At 33.8% G+C, this 22,485-nt stretch overlaps 4 protein-coding genes across 5 annotated transcripts; all 4 read left to right on the forward strand.

Moving 5' to 3' along the window:
• Positions 1–3,607: 3,607 nt before the first annotated feature.
• On the forward strand, positions 3,608–7,694 carry LOC11407520 (uncharacterized). The gene is made up of 3 exons (XM_003611923.4): positions 3,608–4,102; positions 4,894–5,109; positions 7,320–7,694. The coding sequence occupies exons 1-3, from the start codon at positions 3,872–3,874 to the stop codon at positions 7,386–7,388; spliced, it is 516 nt and encodes a 171-aa protein (XP_003611971.1). The 5' UTR covers positions 3,608–3,871; the 3' UTR covers positions 7,389–7,694.
• Positions 7,695–8,855: 1,161 nt separating this feature from the next.
• LOC11411099 (plant-specific TFIIB-related protein 1) lies at positions 8,856–13,106 on the forward strand. Its single transcript, XM_003611924.4, has 3 exons — positions 8,856–9,503; positions 11,514–11,672; positions 12,184–13,106. The coding sequence occupies exons 1-3, from the start codon at positions 8,919–8,921 to the stop codon at positions 12,901–12,903; spliced, it is 1,464 nt and encodes a 487-aa protein (XP_003611972.1). The 5' UTR covers positions 8,856–8,918; the 3' UTR covers positions 12,904–13,106.
• Positions 13,107–13,803: 697 nt separating this feature from the next.
• LOC11408047 (uncharacterized) lies at positions 13,804–14,593 on the forward strand. The gene has a single exon (XM_003611925.4). The coding sequence runs from the start codon at positions 13,900–13,902 to the stop codon at positions 14,404–14,406; it is 507 nt and encodes a 168-aa protein (XP_003611973.1). The 5' UTR covers positions 13,804–13,899; the 3' UTR covers positions 14,407–14,593.
• A 157-nt stretch (positions 14,594–14,750) lies between these two features.
• Positions 14,751–21,193, forward strand: LOC11412828 (proline-rich receptor-like protein kinase PERK4). 2 transcript variants are annotated; one of them, XM_039834512.1, is made up of 8 exons: positions 14,751–15,685; positions 17,409–18,035; positions 18,293–18,910; positions 19,027–19,097; positions 19,205–19,281; positions 19,396–19,540; positions 19,630–19,794; positions 20,633–21,193. In XM_039834512.1, the coding sequence occupies exons 2-8, from the start codon at positions 17,540–17,542 to the stop codon at positions 20,873–20,875; spliced, it is 1,815 nt and encodes a 604-aa protein (XP_039690446.1). In that variant the 5' UTR covers positions 14,751–15,685; positions 17,409–17,539; the 3' UTR covers positions 20,876–21,193. The 2 variants fall into 2 exon arrangements, with proteins under 2 accessions (XP_039690446.1, XP_003611975.1); XM_003611927.3 differs by lacking the exon at positions 14,751–15,685 and adding an exon at positions 16,897–17,051.
• Positions 21,194–22,485: the final 1,292 nt, after the last annotated feature.

Raw genomic sequence — 22,485 nt, forward strand, 5'->3', positions numbered from 1 at the left:
AAAATACTTTATAATAGACTCATATTATGTAATTTCCCAACAAAACAAAAAAAAAGAAAGTAATAAGTATCAGATATATATTTTGTAATGAAGAGCACAAACTTAATATTTGATACAATAGCAAAGAATATGACTGTAAGGGTACTAATTTTTTAAATGTGCACATACACTCTTGTATTTTTCAAAGTGCTTTTTTTTTTTTCAAAACAAAATAGTATTTATTTAGAACTTTTTTTGTCAAGTAACATAGTGGTTAGCGCTCACACATTTTAAATGTGGAGAAGTGGGGTGTCCGGGATTCGAATCCTGACCCCTGCATATAATATGCAATGTTTGTACTAACTGAACTAAGTTCACAGGAACTATTCTTCTTATGATACAAGAAATTGTATATTTTATAAGCACTATGTTGAAGCACCTCAAAATATGTTACAAATGTAACATACTTTTGTTAATTATGTTTTTGACTTTTGTTGTTTGTATTTAGAGATCTATAAATAAACTATATCAGATGTAGGTAATCTTAGAAATCTAAGGAATGTACAAGTGAAACATTTTTTTAGGGATGTAGAAGTGAAACATGTTTATATAAACTCTACATCGCGAAAAGATTAGAGATCCGATAAAGTTATGAGAATATAGAGACAATTCATGTCAAAATTGGTTAGAAGCAATTAACGAAGATATACAGTTTCTTGAAAGAAAGAAAAAAACAAGAATTGAGTTTTAGTTGACCTGCCAGTAGGCAAGTGGTGATAAACTTCAAACGGATAATCAAAATAATTTTTGACAAAATATATTCAAGATAAAAGAAGGAAGCCAAGATGAAGAAAAGCTCATATTGAAGGCATGTCTCTTTCCATAGTGTCGATATTGTTAGGCTAGACACTTTCACATGAGTTCGAACTCAAGACCTCATAAATGTGAACGTCAAATTTTAGATGGTGTTTGCCACTTCATTTAAGAAACCAAAAACAAGATTCCATGTGAATTTGTGATTTTTTATTAATGAGTTTCTCTCTCTTTTAAAAAAGGGGTTTTAATACCATAATAGCAATGTTTGTTAATCTTTCATACACTAAAAATTGTATTAATAAAAGCCTTCATTTCTTAAAAAATGGAGAAAAATCTCACTTTTTTTATTGCAGCTAATCTAAACGTTTATCATTTCTTCTTTGCTTAGCAACGATGCCCTCCAAAAGCCTATGCTTTCGATGATTTGAGAAATGAAATAGTTCATACTCTATGCAAGGGTTTACACATATAGTAGCAGATTTAAATGGTATGCACTGAAAATGTAAGTGTAAATATTTTTTTTTTTGGTAGAATGAGTGTAATAATGTAGATTCCACTACTTTGATGATAAATTTCAAAATGAAGAGATATCATGAAGTATTGTGCCAAAACAAAATTTGAGAAATTTCAAATGCAATATAATAGGTAAGAACTTGAACTTCTCTCTTGGTGTAAGTGCTTATTTATAGATGAGAGCATAAGTTGAAAATTTGTGGGACTCCCTGCATGATTTATTTGTCATCGTCTGATATCATTCATGTGATGTGGTGATGATGAGTTGCACGTATTTGCTTATTGAGAGATTGGTTAGGTGGTTTTGATTAGATGCAAAACTAGGATTAATTTAAATTGAATGCATATAAGTATCCCTCAATATATAATCATATAAGTAGGAATTCAATCTTTAATGTGTGAGGACTGGGATACTGTGAATTAACTATAGACCCGAAACAATAGTAACAACAACAAATTGTTCGTGATAGTAGTGGAAATTTCGTAGTTGCCCAAACGAGGTGGAAACATGCTCGAATGTCTATAATTGAAGGCGAAGCTGGTGAGCCAAAGGGAAGCCATCCATTCCCATCAACGGGTTTTTCAGTTTCATAATTTAGTACCATAATTTCTAATATTTTATCTATTATGTCTTCTTTTTCTGACTTTGAGAGGTTCATTTTGTTAAATCACTTTTTTGGCTGATTGAATAACTGATGAATGGACTATAGTGAAACGTTGCATCGCGATGGTTTCCCAAGTATCGTTCGTGGCAACATAATATCCTTTGGATTTGACATTTATTTGAGAGATCGCTTCTTAACAAAAAAAATTAAAATAAGACCTCTCGTGATTTCCTAAAGAACATTCTTATTTATTTATCTAGAGAGTTTTTATCAATCAAATTTGTTATTTGACGGAAATCAAGGAGATAATGATTTGTAATTAAGGAAATGTGTTAGCAAATACACACAGTAACTATCATTTCACTTCCCGAAAAGGAACAAATTGAACTGGCTTAATGGTGTTTCCAGACCAATTCGAAAAAAAATTCCTTGGAAAATATAGCATCGTTGTTTCTATATTTTCCCTCCATGTATTGAATTCTAATTGATTAATCACATGAATTAAGTTTATTTTGGTAAAAAAAAAACGAAAATTTAATAAATGATCTATTTAGTAACAAGTTAAGTGCAACTTTGATTCCACTTTTAGTGCATGTTTGGCATCACGTTTTTCTCTTCAAAACATGTGTTTTCTTTACCAAATGTCATTTTGAACTTTATTCTGTTGTCTGAGCGACAAAAAAGTGCATCAATAAAACGCATGTTTTGCTACAAAACACTAGTAGATTGAAGCTATAAATTAAATCTTTTGTTTGTATAAGTGATTTTTATACTCATGTTTATTATTCAACTCATTTTTATATAAATAATTTCAAACATAAATCACTACACGTTCAATTCACTTTTGATCAGAACATACTTTACGAAATCAATTAAAACACCATACAATAAAACACAAACTAAATTAAGTTAACTTACTTGTATCTATATTTTTTTTCAGCCAATAGATGCTGTGCTTAAAATTTAGTTTATATACGTTAACTTTACAACTAGTATTTTTATTTTTTATAAAAACAAAACCTAGTATTTTATTTTGAATGAGTACATATGATATTTAGACACTTTTTTTTTACCCTCAATCAACGTCTAATTTTCTATTTACATCTTTATTTGTACCGCATCACTACTATGCACATAAACAAAAATGGAATGATACAACTTTCTTTCTCATACTCATAATACTTTATAGGTAATTTTAATCGGTGCCTTCAGATATTGGTTAAGAAAACAAATATAGTAACATCACATTGAAACTTGTGCAGTCAACTTATTAAAAGTCTAAAAAATATTTCTTTTAATTAATTTTTTTTTCCTTAACCCCCGGAAGCACCGGTTAACATAATCCATACTTTATCACTATATTATTTTGGTTTCCGTACAAATCTTTGTAAATTATTGGTTTCATGAGTTGTGAACCAAACTATGGTTCAATTCAAATAACACTTCTTTAAACAATTTATTTCCTTTCATTTATTCCAAAAGGCATTGGAAACGGTGTCGTTGAGTGTCGGTTGGCTCAAACAATAGATATAAGCCTACACAAGACACAACAAATAGTCAAGCTTAATTGACGGTGACGATAACGCCACATATGATCAGACCAAAGTCAAGTAATAATAATAGATTGAATAGCAATACCCCACAAACACCAAATCCGTCATTTCACCATCTTCATTTTGCATCACAGCAAAGAGAGAGTGTGTGTGTGTGTGTATTGTATTTGTATCTGATAATAAATCATTAACGCGGTGCCGGTGGTGTCTCACATTCACATTCCATTCCATTCCAATCAGATCGATGAAGCTGAAACCGCTGCATCTACCACAATAATAATAATAATAATAATAATAGATTAGATTCATTCACATTATCTATAATCTTTTATTTTGATTGTGTCTGAATAATAAGAAGAAGAAGAATTGAAACACGCGTGTGGATTATAGATTATTAGATCGGAAATGAAGGATGATGATGGGCTTCCAACGACGACGGCAGCGATTAACAAAAAGGAAAACATGGATTCAGGTTTGTTTGGGAAAGGAAGGTACAAATTCTGGGCATTAGCCGCGATTTTGCTTCTTGCTTTTTGGTCTATGTTTACTGGTACCGTTTCTCTTCGTTGGTCTGGTAATCTTAATACCTTATCCAGTGACCTTGATACTCCAATTCACGATGACCTCGATGTTCTTGTAAGTTCCATTTTCCTTTAATCTCTCTTTTTCTGACTGAATTTGGTGATGTGATTTAATTTTAGGGAAATTATATTTTCATATCAAAATTTTGATGCCGTTTGAATTAGATGGAATAGTTAGTTATGGTAATTAGTTACACTAGTTAGTTGCCATAATTTCATCTTTATTTTTCTGCTTATCTGTGAAATGTGTCTAAGTTTTAGAAGATGAAAAAGACAAGTAAATGTAACATTCAGATTTTGATCAAGATGAAATTTTGATCCAAGACATTACTTAAAATTTATACTTTTGTTTAGAAAAGAATTGTTTTACAAGATAAAAAGTAAGTGTACCATTTTGATACTCCTTCGGTCACTATTATAAACAGCTCGAAAAATCACTTTTTTGGTTGATTGAATAACTGATGTATGGACTATAATATAGACATGATAAAAAGTGATTTCTTGAGCTGTTTATAATAGTGACGGAAGAGAGTACTTAAATATTTACTTATTTAGAAACAAATTGTTGTAGAAGATAAAAAGTAAGTGTAACATTTTGATTTTGATACATCACTTAAAATAACTTACTTATATTGAAATAGATTGTTGTAGCAAGTGCAGCATCCCAGATTTTGATCAAGATGAAAAATGACTGTAACATCTTAGATTTTGATCCAAATATTATTTATTAAAAATATTTACTTCTTTTGAAATGATTCGTATCCAATAGGTCACAGTTAGAGAGATATAAATAAATATATATGATGTTACACTAAATTTAACATGAATGTTTGTTTCTGTGTGTAGGAAATGGAGGAGAGGGAGAAAGTGGTGAGGCATATGTGGGATGTGTACACAAACAGCCGTAGGATCAGGTTGCCGAGGTTTTGGCAAGAGGCTTTTGAGGCTGCTTATGAAGAATTGACTAGTGATGTTCCTGGTGTTAGAGATGATGCAATTACTGAGATCGCTAAGATGTCTGTGCGTTCTGTTAATTATGATCCACCTCCTATCCAATCCACGGTTAGTTTTCCTTTCTCAACCCATGGTGCTGTTAGTTAATGATATTGTTTTTATACTTGAATTAAGAAGCTAAGAACTCATTGTTAGTTGTTATTGGTGAGGAAATCAGTTCAATTTTTCAGCATTCATATTGCATTAGAAATTTGGATTACCATTTTGTTCAAAGTCTACAACGTTTTAAAAAGACAAGTTAATGCTGCTGATCAAAGTCAATGGGCCTGTTTTGATTGGTTTATTTGAGCTTATCCACTGACATAATTACTTGTGAGACTCTTTGAGAGAGCTTATGGAAATGTTTGTTAGCTGTTTTCAGCTTATATATCCGTAAGCTCTCTGAGATAGCTTATGAAACCACCTTTTTTTATATAGCTTATACGCAACCACACTTTTATTACGGTGCTTATGCTATAAGCGTTTAATGAAGTTGTTTATCTAAACATGAGTTAAATTCCTCCACAAAAAGACTTGTGAAAAAAATAAATATTAAGAGAGTTTTTTTAACTAAAATTATGAGTTTGTTAAACAAAAGTTTTTCATGTTAGTTGATATTAGTCTGTGTTTTTATTTTTTAAATGCTGTTTTTCATATGGTTTTTTCATCAAAGATTAGGGACGGAGAGAGTACTATATAAGTTCTCTGTATGGCAGTTGAGGCTACAAAAACACAATTAGCTGCATATTTGTTTTTCATTTTTAACTTACTAACCACCCCTTCTAACTATACTTTTAAGGTTCTATCCTTTAATTGATCCAAGATGACGCTAACAGTTCATAATCAAACTTGTGACAAATTAGATGGATAAAAAATATAGTCAAGTTATAAGTGATGGATTTGTTGAATGAAGCAAAGCTTGCTGTCAGGTAGAGTGTTGAATTGATGATGCAGAAATAGTGTGGTTAGTAGGTCCTTAAAAATTAAATAATGATAGTGTAGATCCATTATGGTCTTACTCTGGGAGAAGAAAAAAAAAACACGTTCTAGTTTGGTCTGTAAAAAAGGCTCAATTTTTAGTCCTCGAAACGAATAAACTAGGACATTTTAGTCCCTCCCTCAACCTCCATCCAATACTGAATTTTTGTGCTGATGTGTAATCTTATTCAACATGTTATGTCAATGATTTTAAGGGACAATATGGTCCCTGACAATGACTACAAACTGACATTTTGTTTCTTTTTTAAATAAAAAAGAAGACAGTTTGTTCCCTTAAATTCCTAGACTGTAAAAAAGGCTCAATTTTAATGAATAAACTAGGACATTTTAGTCCCTCCCTCAACCTCCATCCAATACTGAATTTTTGTGCTGATGTGTAATCTTTCTTATTCAACATGTTATGTCAATGATTTTAAGGGACATTATGGTCCCTGACAATGACTACAAACTGACATTTTGTATCTTTATTAAATAAAAAAGAAGACAATTTGTTCCCTTAAATTCCTAGACTGCATCTTCTTCCTCAAAACGCCTTTCTCCGTTCTTGATATTATTGAAGGACCTTGGAGAACTGGTGTTCAAGACTTATTCTGGTCCTTGAGAATAGTTTCTAAACTTGACATTTTTGTATTGGCTAATTTACTTAATTGAATTGAAAATATATTCTGCTCATTGAGAAAAAACCTGGGAACCAGTTTGGTCCCTTAGAAAACAAAACTTACATATAGTCTTCACTCTTCAGGAAAAATAATCTGGGACACCTGAGTCCTCTATTCGAACATCCATTTTAAAATTGGGTTTTTGATGGTGATGTGTACCACTACCCTGTCATCATTTTGGAAACATTTTAAGGGACAATATAGTCCCTGTCAAAAATTAGAAAGAGATATTTTAGTCATCATTTGACTCTCGAGTATTTAGCGAAGTAGAGAGGGAATAGTAGTTTTAAATGTAGGGTAGCTTTTTTGTCAAAAATGAAATGTAGGTAGCTTGCATACTATGCTAGTTTATTTAAATAAAATGATCGACATTTTCTAATCTCAATTTAGTTGAAGGGTTTATATATACAACTTGTTTTCTTCTGCGTAAAAAGCGAGTTGGTTGGGAACTATTGTTATTTTCCTCTTAATGAGTATGAATGTATGATTGGTAAGGTGTATCTGTTGAGAAATATATTGATAGTAACATATGCGTTGAAGCCTCAGCTCAGTCTTAAATTCAAATATGTTCATACTAGAACGTATATTATGGCCTGATGTATTTACTGCATCCTATTTCAGAGAGCACAGGAATTTAGTAAAAGCCTTAAGCAAGCTGAGAAAGGAAAAGAAGCGATGCGGCGTGCTTAAAGACCACTCTAGGGAGCAGTCAAGGGTCTGGCTTGTGCTTGGAAGTGCTATCAAAAGATTGCGAAGAAACAGTGGTGGGCAAAGCCCTACTCAGATTTTCATGCTTCCATAAGCAAGATGATTATGTATTTTAATAGGTTGTGGTTCTTTCAAATTTTGCAGTCAAGTTCAAAAGCAGTAGTAAATTAAAACCACGTTTGTTGTCGTACAAATTCAACTGACTATATTTTCTTGTAGGCACAGCCAACTATGCTAAATGCACAAGTTTATTTAATTATATTTTAATTATTATTTGGTAAACAAATATTTTATTGGGTGTATAAATTGAATTTATGTGTGGTTTACATATATAAATAAAGAGTTGTGTTATTTGAACATCCATTTAGATGACAACTTTTGTGACAACCAAAATTTTGCAAAGAAAATGATGTATTGACACAAAAATCAATGCAGTAGAGAGAAAGTAAAAACATAATGTGAGTGTGAGAGAGAAAGTTGTCACAAAAGTTGTAAAAAATGTTCAAATATCATTTATCATAAATAAATGTCATCTCTTCTCCTCCAAATCCCATATAGAACTTATGAATAAAATCAAACACATACACCATAGTCGTAGCGTTTCAATTAGGTGGGTTTCAAGTATGTACTAAACTAAAGGTGAAAATTTGAATTCCTTGTAATCAAACACCATTGCATAAGCTTCTAGCTAACACTGAATGCAGATGACTCCATTAAAACATAGGCAAAACAATGTTTGTGGTCATTTACGTTTGATTCTTTCCCCGATTTGGTTTTTAAACTTTTTATTTGACTAAATTAATCCTTTGTGTTACCCTATGTTTCACTATTAGCTTTTTTTTCTGCCAAGTTCCATTAATAAAAGCACGCGCAACATTTTTTTTTTTAAAGTAAACTAAGGTATTTTTTGAGCACAACCGAGGAGGTTAATCCGAGATTCATTTAAAATGTTGACCTTTTTCAACAAATGTTTTTCCATATACACCGATCAAAAATCAAACAATGGATCAAATGGTTAAGGGATCCAAGTATCTATCACTTGTGTCACACTATGTTTGCACGCACAACATTTTAATAATTGAGAAAATTCACTTAACACTTGTTTGGATCCGCGGCTGGAGCTTCAATTTCACATCCCGAAATGATATTGACGTGAAAAGTGAGAAGCTATAAATAGTAGCTTCTATGTTTACCGCGATTATTCTTGACGTGTCACACTACCAAACACGTATTTAGACATGTTAAGTTCATTTATCTCCTCCTCCAAAAGACTATACTTGATAACAAGTAAATATATTGTATATTCATAAAACTATTTTATAGCATATGAAATTATAACAAATGATAAATAGTATCAAATAAACTGTTAAATTAGTTTATTTATGACATAAAATGAATTAAAAGATCATGGACATAACTTTTGACCGTTTAAGTAGAGATTAACAGCCATCAGCCGTATGTATGTATGAGAATTGAGAACACAAGAAGAACAGAGAAACAAAAGAAAGAAAAATGAAGTGCCCATACTGTTCAGCGGCGCAGGGGCGTTGCACCACAACAACCACCGGAAAATCAATCACAGAATGCACATCATGCGGCCGCGTCGTAGAAGAACGACAATCCCATCCCCACCACATCTTCCACCTGCGCGCCCAAGATAATCCCCTATGCCTCGTCACACCAGATCTCCCTCCCCCCACTCTCAACCAAACCAACACCGATACCAACGAAGAAGAAGACCCATTCGAGCCCACGGGCTTCATAACCGCTTTCTCAACATGGTCATTAGAGCCCAGCCCGCTCTACCTTCAATCTTCCCTCTCTTTTTCGGGCTACCTTGCTGAACTTGAACGAACTCTTGAATCATCTTCTACGAATTCTTCGTCGAGTGTTGTTGTTGATAATCTTAGGGCTTATATGCAGATTATTGATGTTTCGTCGATACTTGGATTGGAATCTGATATTTCTGATCATGCTTTTCAGTTGTTTAGGGATTGTTGTTCTGCTACTTGTTTGAGAAATCGGAGTGTTGAAGCTCTTGCTACTGCTGCTCTTGTTCAGGCTATTCGAGAAGCTCAAGAACCTCGAACCCTTCAGGTTATATCATCATTTTTTCTTCCTCTTCTTCTTCTTTCAATTAATGGTTAAACTTAGGATAAACAACTTAATCAAATGCGTATAGCATAAACATTTATCATATAAGTTATAAGCTGTTTTCATTAACACCTGACTAGCTTGTAGAATTAAGCCGAACATATTAGCTAGTATGTGATTTTGGTTAGGAAAATATGCAGCAAACTTTAAAGCCATGAATATGTAAACAACCTAAAGATGATAAATGTGATTGATTGAAATGAAAATGTTGTGTTCACATTGACACTTGAGTAGAGTACAAAAGATGATGATTTGTGAGTTTAACTTGTGACTCTCATGCCAAATGATTTAAAAGAGTAGCGTGTTTAGATCTTTTGGGTAATTTAAAGGTCCTAGGCAAGGCACATTGAAACCATTTTGTTGTATCTTGAAACTGTTCAACAACATCAGGACTGGGCAACTTTTTTTGTTAAAAGCTGAATTGGATACCTATAATAAGTATCAGGGAAGCATCCAAAGTATCGGCATTAGATACGAGGAATGTATTTGATATGATTCAAGCATCGGTGCTTCATAGAATAAATGTGAATTCATTCTTCTGTGGTCCACTTTTAGGGATTTGTGAAGCATCATCTATGCCAACTCCCTAAACGAACAGCATTTGAACTTATCACAGAAGTTTCAGAGGAACTTATGTACAGCCTAAACTAGCTTGCATGGCTGAAAACCAAAAACTAAATCTGTGCGTAGTTTATAAAAATATTAAAATACCATTACAATATCATGGATCGTTTCTAATAGTCTAATATTGCAAATGGCTTTCAAATTGTGATCTTATTTACTAATAAGATTATATTATTTTATGATCTTTGTAGCCCCTTGCAGTCCATATCACAGTCTTGTAAGTGATTCAGTTAGATCACAGTGTCTGCACATAGAATCGTTAATATTGGACAATTTTTCGGCAATCCTAGGGCTCGATCACCACTCGGTTTCTTGGATTAGGTTTTGCGACCCCAGTTGCTAAAAAGCTTATTTTTGTTGATGAAAATGGAATCCCTTGACCAATTATGAGCATTCATTCAACCAAACATATTTCTCCTTGCTGTCTCCCTTCTCATGCATCTCTCTCTTGATTCTAAGCCACCTCTCTTGCACGCATTTCCTCTATCTTAATCGCATCTCTTCCTTACATCTCTCCCTTTTTTCTTCCTTACATCTCTCCCTTTCTATTTGCCTATTTATCGCTGCTTAGTTTTATAGTTGTTGTACTTGTTACTACTTTAGCTTAAGTTCTTAATTTTTGACTTATGAGTTGTGTATGACCTTAAGGATTTTGAATTTCAGTTTGCTGAAGTGTTTTTTGTGATGGATTTTTTTTTTTTTTTTTAATGCACATGTATGGATTTATATATACACTAATTACAATCCAATGATTTATAGGTTGTTAATTCTCTCAAATCTTACAATCCGTGTTACTCAATTAAAAATCTCACTATTTATCAATTAAGTGTTGTCAAATAGCTGTGCAATAACATAGCAGATTTTGACGAGTCCTCTACGAAAACCGCGTTGCTACAGTAGTTTTACTATAAGCGTAATAGCAGCCGCAATTCCAGTATCTGTTTGCTGATGCAGCGGCAATAGCTGAAAAATCTTCATGTGTGCCAACCATGACCTATTTTTATAATAGAAAAACTATATAGTTGTGGGTATAACTCCTATATTCGCTGTAATGCGTAAAGCTTTCAATATATAACCTATGCTCTGCCTTCATTTCCTCTATTTTTTATATGCAGCATGCTTTTTTTTAGTATAATTGTCTTATTTCAATTGCTATGCGGCCTCTGTTATTTTTGGCGTTCCGCTGTTTTCCACAATTTGCTATTGATAACCCTTTGGATCTTACAATTCATGTTAGGATCCCAAAATTTACAGGCTTTTCTCCCCTTCGTGATCCCAAGTAAAATCTCGATGTTGACTACCTTATTTGTAACTCTTGCGAAATGACAGGAAATTTCAATTGCTGCCAATGTGGCACAAAAGGAAATCGGTAAATACATCAAGATACTGGGAGAAGCTTTGCAGCTAAGCCAACCTATTAACAGCAATTCTATATCAGTTCATATGCCAAGATTTTGTACTCTTCTTCAGCTCAATAAATCTGCTCAGGTACCTGAATTGCACGAAAATGTGACTTCCAAAGTTAACCTTATTTTGTTTGAAAATCTTGCAATGTCTCTATAAAGTAAAAACAGAAGCTGTGAGTCATGCCATGATACAATTAGTAATAGATTTTGTATATACACTTCTCTATGATTTTTCTATTGGGGCACCACATATCTGCTCTGCTTTTACAAGGTTCTGAATTTTCTATTGCTGTCTTTGTTCTTTTCTCATCCAAAGGGTTGTGTAATGGGCTAAACAGGCCGGCCCGTATTAAAAATTAACCACAACTATATAAGACAATTAAAAATTAACCAAAGGGTTGTGTAATGGCTCCGTAGTGAGAACTGTTTACTCATTACATGGGTGGACAATCAGTTAGACCTGGATGGCTGGATGTCCAATGATCACTTTGTGGTAGTGAATTTGCAATATATTCTCCCTAAAATAACTCTTCTTAGGGTCCTTTATATTACAAATACAAAAGTCTGAGAATGGTTCCTACACTGCATTTCAGGAACTGGCTACTCATATAGGAGACGTTGTGATCAACAAATGCTTCTGCACTCGCAGGAATCCAATTAGCATCTCAGCTGCCGCCATATATTTGGCTTGCCAACTAGAAGACAAACGCAAAACCCAGGCTGAAATTTGCAAAGTAACTGGTCTTACTGAAGTCACTCTCCGTAAAGTGTACAAAGAATTACTGGAGAATTGGGATGATTTACTTCCCTCTAATTACACCCCAGCTGTTCCTCCGGAGCGGGCATTTCCCACGACCTTAATTGCTTCTGGGCGTTCTTCAACAACTAAGGTTGATGCTATAGAGGTTACTTCTTCTTTAGATTCAGAAAATTTGCCGGAATTTAAACCAAACAAAGCTAATGAGGCCGAAGGTAAAAGTAATGCTCGTGCAAGCCAATCCACAGCTATTCAACAGTCAACATTTTGGCAATCCCAACTTCCCAGTGCGACCCAGAATCATCAAAATCCAAATGTTTTAGAATCAATGGATATTGATGGGCTGCAGCGCAACCACCAACAACCTGAACCCATGGTAGAGGTCGCAAATGGTGCTGCTATTGGTAGTTCTGTAAACTCAAACCAACTTTACAGTCCTCCTGCGTCAAGTTCAAGCTCTGTTATGAGGTCGCTTTCGGCTCCTCCTTCATCTGCTCCTCCAAATATTCGACACTTGCAATCGTCTAAGACAATGCCTGGTTTTCCAGAGTACTGAAATGAATTCCTTGCATGTTACTTACATAACCTAGATAAATGAAATGAGTAGGTTTCTTCGAGAGTATATTATTGTATATATGTATTGTGTCATTTGGTTTGTTTAAGGTGTGAATTTTGTTGACTGCTGAAAGTTTTACGGAACACTAACTCGTTTCATATTGCATTGGATTTCATTATTCAAGGTAGATTTGTTCTGAAACATTGTTTTTTTTTTTTTTTTTTTTTTCTTTCTTTTTCTGAAATTAGTTTAGTCATATTTGGTTTTTGTACATGTCTTTCACATTTGTAATTATGAGTGCAAGTTTGTAGAATTAACAATAAATAAAACAATTCACTTTTGATCTATATGTTTAAGTTTTTAAAGTGTTTTTTAGATTGTGTCAAAAAATAAATTATTTTACACAAGGCAAAAGTTTTTCTTCATACAATTGTGAACAAACTTTTAGTTTTAAAAAGTAATCTTTCATTATATTATTATACTCTGCATGATATGCAGGGACTAATTGTTTGGAGTAGGATTTGACCACATTTTGATGCACAAAATTGAGTTTAAAATTATCAATACATTTTTTTCTTCATACACCAAGTGTTCACAAGTAGAGAATTGCAAATTTGAACTTGCATCTCAATACATCAAATGTTGCTGCAATTTTTTATCAATCATATTTACGCTACATAAATGATAGTATAAATTATTCTTGGACACTTTTATGTTAGTATCTAGAGTTTGAACTCGTGTCTCTTAGCTCATCAATTGATAAATGATTTGACTTAACATTGACATTTAAAATATAATATAATTTTGTAAAATTCAATTTCTTACAAAATACACACAAAATATAAATTGATTATTTATTCTTTTTTTGAAGAGAAATTGATTATTTATTCTAAAATTATCTATTTCCGAATATCTTATCCTCACTGTAAAACGACAACCACCACCTCTCAAAGCACACTCTCAAAAGCTCTCACTCTCATAGCAAGTTCTCTAACCATGGAAGCCTCAAAGATGCTACTATTCTCTCCAATATCAACACCAAAGACATTTACAAACCATTTAAATCACCCACTAAGAAAGCCAAAATCTCATCATGTGAGACTCAAACTCAAGATAACAAACATGGCAAAGGAAGGAAGCGACACTAACAGCAGCCCAACAGAGATAGCAGCAATAGCAGGTGGGTTAATCTCAACTCCTGTTATAGGTTGGTCTCTCTACACACTCAAAACAACTGGTTGTGGTCTTCCACCAGGACCAGGTGGATCAATTGGTGCATTAGAAGGTGTAAGTTATCTTGTTGTTGTGGGCATTGTTGCTTGGTCTATATATACTAAAACAAAAACTGGTTCTGGTCTTCCTAATGGTCCTTTTGGGTTATTAGGTGCTGTTGAAGGGTTGTCATATTTGGCATTGGTTGCTATTGTTGTTGTTTTTGGTTTGCAGTATTTTCAACAAGGTTATATTCCAGGTCCTCTCCCTGCTGATCAGTGTTTTGGCTAGATTTTCTGTTTTTCCTTTGATTTTCATTAGGATAATGTGATATGAGCCACTACTGTTCTATCATTGCACTTGTGGATGTGGTTGCTCCATGCATGTATCTTAGTAATATCATTTTCCACTGCCTCTTGTTGTTATTAATTTTTGTGTGTAAAAATGTTGTGATGGTAAATGGAAATTTCCTTGTGTCTACATTAGTTTTAATTTGTGGCATGCCCAATTTAAGTGAGATCACAGTCAATGGTTTTAGCATTCATCAATTTAAGTGAGACCTGTCAGATATGTTGGGGACGTAGTATTAGAAAAACAGCTAGAGTTCCGATTTTTTCAAGACAACCACACCCCCAACGGCGAAGATATTGGGAATATGAGAAATGAGAACATTCAGATCGGAGAAAAACTCATTAGAAGTGAAGCCCAAAGCGTGCCATAGATGAGTTCAGGTTATGCAGTCTCTATTGCAATGTAGAAAGGATTTCTCAAATGTAAGATTCTGATGGTTCAGAAGAGACAGAATAGGGACAGAGTTGTTAAAAAGACGATCAACACTTTCCTCCAAGCTGCATCCATCAACACAAAACTAGAATCTGAATGAATAATTTCAAGCTGGAGTAAATTATCTTTCGTGAGAATCTTATTATTTAAAAAACGTCAACCAAACAAAGAAACCTCGAAGGAACAACTTTAATCCAAATGATACCTGAGACTTTAATCAATCGAGATGCTCCACATTAGACAAAAAATGATATACTCTACTAACTGTATAACCTTGACTAGGATTGAACTTTCAATCCCACTTATCGTGTTCATTGACATGCAAAAAATGTTATACAATAAATTATAACACTCCCTCACTTGTTCCTCATCCCAAGTTAATAACATACGCCGCCATTTCCAACCATCATAGTCAAAATTCCATCCTAAATTGTTCAACTAGCGATTGACACCAATCAACTCGAAAAGCTATCTTAACAACAGTATGTCTCTTATTTAAACTACTTAGGTGAAATTGTTAAAATGATTCTAAGTAATATGATTTTTTATTTTTTTTAAATATCAAGATATTTTGTTTTTGCTCTTAATTCTCTGGATAATCCACTGTATGTACTAAACCAGTCTCACAGACTCCAACATTATTGGCACCAGATGAAGGAGTTTTCGCTGTTTACCAAGCAAGGGGATTTCAACTTCCCTATCCAACTAACCCCGAAACCAATTCTCCGGCCAGAACCACCAGATTACCTTCCCGATTCCACTGCATGCTCATCCCGCCTTGGTAATGGTATGTACAAGTTTATTTGCATTTTCTCTGTTTCGTTCTTTCTTGAATGATGCATGTCCATGGGTTACAATGATGATGGGGTTTATTGATAATTAAAACACAGATTTTGCATTTTGCCATTTTGGGGGAAGTAGATCCTGGTTTTAGCGCGAAATGTCACCTCGTGGCTTAGGCTCTCAACTAAAACGCTAATTGTTATGACTTAGTTCACGAGGAGAACTCAATCCAAAAGACTAATCCATCAGTAACAAACTGAACTTCCATTTCTACTCATTGTGTCACTAATTATCATTGTTTTCAAACAAACTCAACATCTTTATGTTAATATTGCAATTCGAATTGTGGTACCACTCTTTCATTTCGGTAAACTTATGATATGACCAACAAAAAGGTAGCTTCCACAAAATGAATTTGAAACATTCTTGTTTATGACGGATGGCAGAATGCCAAAAATCCTCGCCATATTAAACATGCTATTGCGGCTTATGGCGCCGCACATCCCTTAACAAAATCCATATGGCTGTTGTCAAAAATCCGCCACAGCGTCCACCATTGCGGCGTCTTGGCCTCCATTTAACAACACTGATTTGCAAACATGGAGTGGGTCAGTTTTTCAAACATAGAACTCCTAGTGGTTGATATTAAAGTTGTTAAATTAATTTCTGGTTTGTAGTTGTTAGGCATCAAGTTTATCTTTCATTCTTATTTTTTTGTATGTATAATGGTTTTTCTTGAAGGGTTTGATATCAATATACTATTTACACAGTTTAAATTATTTCAAATTGTACTTCATAACTCTTTGTGTATGTTCCATTCTATATGTGTGTGGTGGTATGCACGAGATTGTGTGGTATTTGATTTTAGCTCGATTCATTATCATCTTTTGTTTTTTAAGTTAAGAATTCTTGTGTATAATCATGTAAGTTTCCAGAAATTATTAGACAAAATGAGTTGTTCTTGTGAAAAACCAGTACAGAATTACATTTCATCTCATTGAAAATAAAGCCTTTTAAATGAAGTTTTTAATGTGTTTTTTTTTAGCTAAAATTTGTGTGTAAGTTTTGGTTGGTATTCCTATTTCAGGTAATATGTGTTGTGAGCTAGAATAATTTAACTTGTAGTAAACTATGGCCAAACAATAGATGATCTAATTATATCCTGTAAAAAAATGGTAAAAACTATAACAAACTAAAACTAAGTAAAAGGTGGCAAAAACAAAGGCATTGATTGAGAAAGATAAAGGTCCTCTTTTGTAGGAGATCATTGAGGAAAGACAACAATTGGTTCCTTTGGTATTACGTACTTTTTAGTCTAACCATGTTTTCCTTTTCTTTTTGTTGAGAACCCCTGTTATCCGTCATCTCAGGTATCTTTTCTCCATTCATCATCAATCAAAAAATAAATTAAAAAAACATTTCTCTTGCTTTCAATTTCCTTTACAACATCAAAACAAACACTTAATTACCAACATCTAAGAAATTACTAAATTTCTCAATCATTGGCCATCTTCTTCGACCCTTCATAGAAGGTGGGGAGAATGTATACTAATGATGATGAACTTGATGGTCTTAATAAAAAAAGTATCATAGAAGATTAGTAACTTGGTATTTAGATTTTATGTTTTAAGTTTAGTACGTATGTTGATTGCAAATGCATGCCCCTTTATTTGACACTTAGATGTTTACCATAACATGCATTTACATGCATATATTTTTATTTTCAGGGGTCCCAACCATTGATCAAAAGCGGTGTTTCCGGCGGCGTGTTCATTCTGGACATAGAACTTTTGGCCGGAACCCTAAAGGATCTTATTCATACATGTATTTGTGAGAAGAAAATAAAGGAATAGGAACAATGTCTTCCCCTCCTGATTCTGATAACTCTTCTTCGACGCCTTCAGATTCTCCACCAGAAGAGTCACCACAATCACCACCACCATCACCACCTTCAGATTCCCAGCCGTCTCCTTCAGGATCACCGCCACCGCCACCACCTTCAGGATCACAACCTTCTCCTCCACCACCTACATCAAACAAACCATCCCCACCATCCCCCAATGGATCCGGAAATTCACCAACTCCGGTAGCGGGACGTCCTCCACCAGCCTCCAATAGATCTGGAAATTCACAATCACCTCCACACAAATCACCAACTACGCCAACTGGACACTCAAATGGTAATCACAACAACAATAACAATAACAATAACAATGATGATGCCACTAAGGCAATAGTTGGAGTAGTGATTGGGGTGGCAGTTGCTCTTATCATTTTGGTCATCGCTTGCTTTGTCTGCTGCAGGAAGAAGAAAAGAAAGTACTATTATGGAGAACGCCCACCTCCTGGAAAAGGTGCCAAAATCATAATTTTCGTAATTTTTCTTTATATATAGGTGTCATGTATATATTTATTATTAATTGAAGTGGCACTGCCATTTCACAACCTCCCTTGGGAGAATTGAACTACGCCCCTTGAGATTACAAGTCAAACTTTTACCATTGAACTTATAATACACACCCAATTTTTTTTTCTTTCTAATAGAAGGTAATTTGTATCACTAATATCCCTTTTCTCTCTTCTACTGTTAACATTTCAATATATAATGCAGGGAATAGTAACTATTACACTAGTGGGCATCACTCAAATTACTATGGAGATCGGGAACATGTTGTTAGGGTTCAAAATGGAATGGGTCCAAATGGTGGTGGTGGTGGATGGGGTGCACCACCACCTCCTCCTATGGGAATGACCAGTACAGACATGAGCTCGAATTATTCGGGCGGACCACCACCTCTTCCTCCTCCCTCACCAAGCCTTGCTTTAGGGCTTAAAGGAGGCACATTCACTTATGAGGAATTGGCAGCTGCAACCGACGGATTCATTGATTCAAATTTGATAGGACAAGGTGGTTTTGGCTATGTCCATAAGGGGGTGTTACCGAGTGGAAAGGAAATAGCTGTCAAGAGTTTAAAATCGGGTAGCGGACAAGGAGAACGGGAGTTCCAAGCTGAGATTGACATCATTAGTCGTGTTCATCATCGTCATCTTGTTTCACTTGTTGGATATTGTATTTCTGGTGGCCAAAGAATGTTGGTCTATGAATTTATTTCCAATAACACATTGGAGTATCATCTCCACGGAAAGGGTCGTCCTACCATGGATTGGCCGACGAGAATGAGGATCGCAATTGGTTCTGCTAAAGGGCTTGCTTATCTTCATGAGGATTGTGAGATTCTTGCTCCCCTTAATTAATATGATCTTTGTCTTTATATTTATATTTATTTCTTCTCGCATTATATATTTTTAATTTCTTGTTGTATATATATTTGCATATGCATTCAGGTCATCCACGCATTATCCATCGTGATATAAAAGCTGCAAATGTCCTTATTGATGATAGCTTTGAAGCAAAGGTTCTTCCTGTTTACTTATTTATTTTTATCTATCTCAACTATTTAATTTTTACCCTTCATGTTAAAGAAGTTTTATTACTTATTATTAATTGCATTTTGAAATGTAGGTTGCTGATTTTGGATTGGCTAAGTTGACATCTGATAATAATACTCACGTATCAACTCGTGTAATGGGAACTTTTGGGTAATTTTTGTTTTTTCCACTTTTTGTGGTTATTAATTGTATAAACTTATATATGTATAATATGGTTTGTTTCATATATACCAATTAATATGTATTTTTTTCATGTTAACTTAGGTATCTAGCCCCTGAATATGCATCAAGTGGAAAATTGACAGAGAAGTCCGACGTTTTCTCATTTGGGGTCATGCTATTGGAACTTGTAACTGGGAAGCGACCTGTGGATGCCTCAATTACCATGGACGATAGCTTAGTCGACTGGGTTGGTATTTGATTTTAAGTCTATCACTTATCTTATGACTTCTTTTTCTCAATTAATTTTTGGGAATTACTTTACTGTGATATGAGCAGGCTCGACCACTATTGACTCGTGGACTCGAGGAGGATGGAAACTTTAGCGAGTTGGTGGATCCATTTTTGGAAGGAAACTATGATCCTCAAGAACTCGCTAGAATGGCAGCTTGCGCTGCTGCTAGCATTCGTCACTCTGCCAGGAAGCGTTCTAAAATGAGTCAGGTATCTATATTTTTAAAGAGCAAATATTAATAGTTTACCTGATATGTTAATGGAGGGACTCAAAGTTCAAACTGTGACTTCTTTATCACTCCAACTGTTGTGTCCCTCCCGCAAGGAACCAAATATATACGCTTATTAATCAACTCTTATTAACGTATGATTCATATAAAGACCAAGTCTTATTAATCAACGTCAATGTTTAAGATGCATAATTTAATTCCACGCTTATGCCTATTTAAGCATTTATGTATTAAGCACTTATGGTACAGGTGTTTTAGGCCCCGTTTGGATTGAGCTTATGAAAAAGAGCTTATGCGGATAAATAAGTTTTTATCTTAGTTCATAAATTCTCACTAACGAAAATTGTACCTTCATAAGTTTTTTTTTTTTTATAAACTACGTTAACAAGCTTATAAATAATAATACATAAAAGCATATTTATTTGCATCAGTTGTTTTGCATTAGCTCTAAAATAAGGTAATCCAAACAGGCCTTAATGTAAGATGTTATTAATAATTAAAATGAGAATGAAGTGAAACTCTACATATAAATTTTATATAAGTTATTTATATGTCAACTGAGCATAGAAAAGTAAGTTAAAAATAGTAAATCAAATTCTAAAATGATTCTGATTCAAAACGGGATTAAAAATATAGTAATTTAAATTTAAATAAAAATAACAATACTAAATGATAGAATTCCGTCAATAACTTCAAACTTAAATACTACGGTCTTCATTCGAGAAAAACAGACACATCAGTGCCTGTCTACATGCTAGTATGACATTAACATATAGTGTAAGTTCTTCCTAGATTTTTGTTTATGACTTCATATGTAGATTGTAAGAACATTGGAAGGAGATGTCTCATTGGATGACTTGAAGGAGGCAATTAAGCCAGGGCACACCACTGTTAATACCTCATCTGGTAGCGAGTATGACACAGTGCAGTACAACAGTGATATGCAGAAGATGAGAAAGACAGTGTTTTCCAGCCATGAATCTAACACCAGCAGCTTCACCAGTAGTGGCGAGATGGGCCAAACTCCACCAAAGCTGAAGACTCCACAACAATTGCCTTAAGCTGTTAATCATACATGTGGAAAGGATTAGAGGGACAAAAATTCAAAGGGGTTGCTTTTGTTTGATGTATATTGTTTCCTTGTGATGGGAAGTAATATATCATTCTGTGGAGAATTTGAGTTTGAGGCTCTGTTCGGGGTGTATTTGAGGTGTAAGTTTATGCCAACGTGACATATTTCTTTAATTTGTTCACTGGTTATTATGTAATGTAATAATGATTATACATAGGCATACCTTGGAATGGAGTGCATAGACATGATTAACTACTCTGTATTATTGAATCAAGTTTCTTTCTATACGTATTTTGTGTTTCTTTCACTGGTGAAAAAGGTCTTGAAGTTAGGGTATTTTCTTGAAAAATGTTTGGTGGGACACCCATAGAGGTAGAGGGAGTCATTTGATAGGTTGATGATATGATAGGAAGAGAGAGATAGAGAGAAAATGAAGTGTTAAATAAATGTTTGAAAATAAAGAGTCTACATGTATCATTGTTGAATATTTTTTTCCCTATATCTTTGCGTATTTTATGATGAGTTTGATGTATGATTCATATAAAAAAAACTGTGGTATAATTTAACGATATGTCATGCCTTAGTTAAAGAATGTACAACTTTATTGAAGAGGATTTTATTAACTAAAACTTGAATCCACAATGCTCTTTTAGATTTTTTTTTAAGAAATCAAAATGAGATTATATTAAACATCAAGAGAGATTCATCTCGCACAAGGTGCATAGAGAACCTCTCGACAAAGTTACAAAGTTAAATGTCTAATGCCAACGGAATGCTCTTTTAGATTAACTACTTGGATTCTGATTTAATGATTTATTTTTGAACAGCAAAGGAAATTTTTGTTTCATTGCTAACTTATATCCAATCAACAGTAAAAAATGATTACTTTTTGTTTTTTATGAATACTTGAGTAGTTTTTTTTGGTTAATTTGAGGAATTTTCACTTGTGAAAATCACTTAAATAAAATGCAAACATACACAACTTACGGAAAGATTCATTTTGCATAAATCCAAATAAAGAAGGGGAGAAAAGAGTACATGCAGCATGAAAGCTTTACTAAAATTTGAGATGGAGAAAAGACAGAAACAAATGCAATTACCATGAAGCTTCCTACCTCGATCTACTGTATCCATGAAACTTCCTCCAGAACCGTTGGCTTTTTCTTGTCACTAGGCATGAGTTTCTTATAGGTAACGGTTAGAAGTACATGCAAACACTAGTAGGAAACATCTGAAATGAATACTATGTTAAAACAAAAATAAATCCTTGGAACAGCATTTGAAGCATAATTGTGGTTATAAGAGACTAATTAGCACCCTTAAATTAATCTAATACTATTTCATTTAGAAAATAAGTATATATTCTTTTTCTATAGAAAATAACATCATTGTTGAGAGTTTTATAAGAAAAATATTATTTTAGTCAATAAGATACAGCTCAACTGACAATGTCGATATTGTTAGATTGGACATCTTCATTTGAATTTGAACCTAAAACCTTACAGTTATATGTGAATTTTAGGTGGTTTGTCATTTCATGACAAAAAAAAAATGTTGTCGTGTATATTTGATAAGAAATGGTATGAAAATTAATACTAG

This window comes from Medicago truncatula, chromosome 5 (assembly GCF_003473485.1).
Source record: "Medicago truncatula cultivar Jemalong A17 chromosome 5, MtrunA17r5.0-ANR, whole genome shotgun sequence".
NCBI lineage: Eukaryota > Viridiplantae > Streptophyta > Magnoliopsida > Fabales > Fabaceae > Medicago > Medicago truncatula.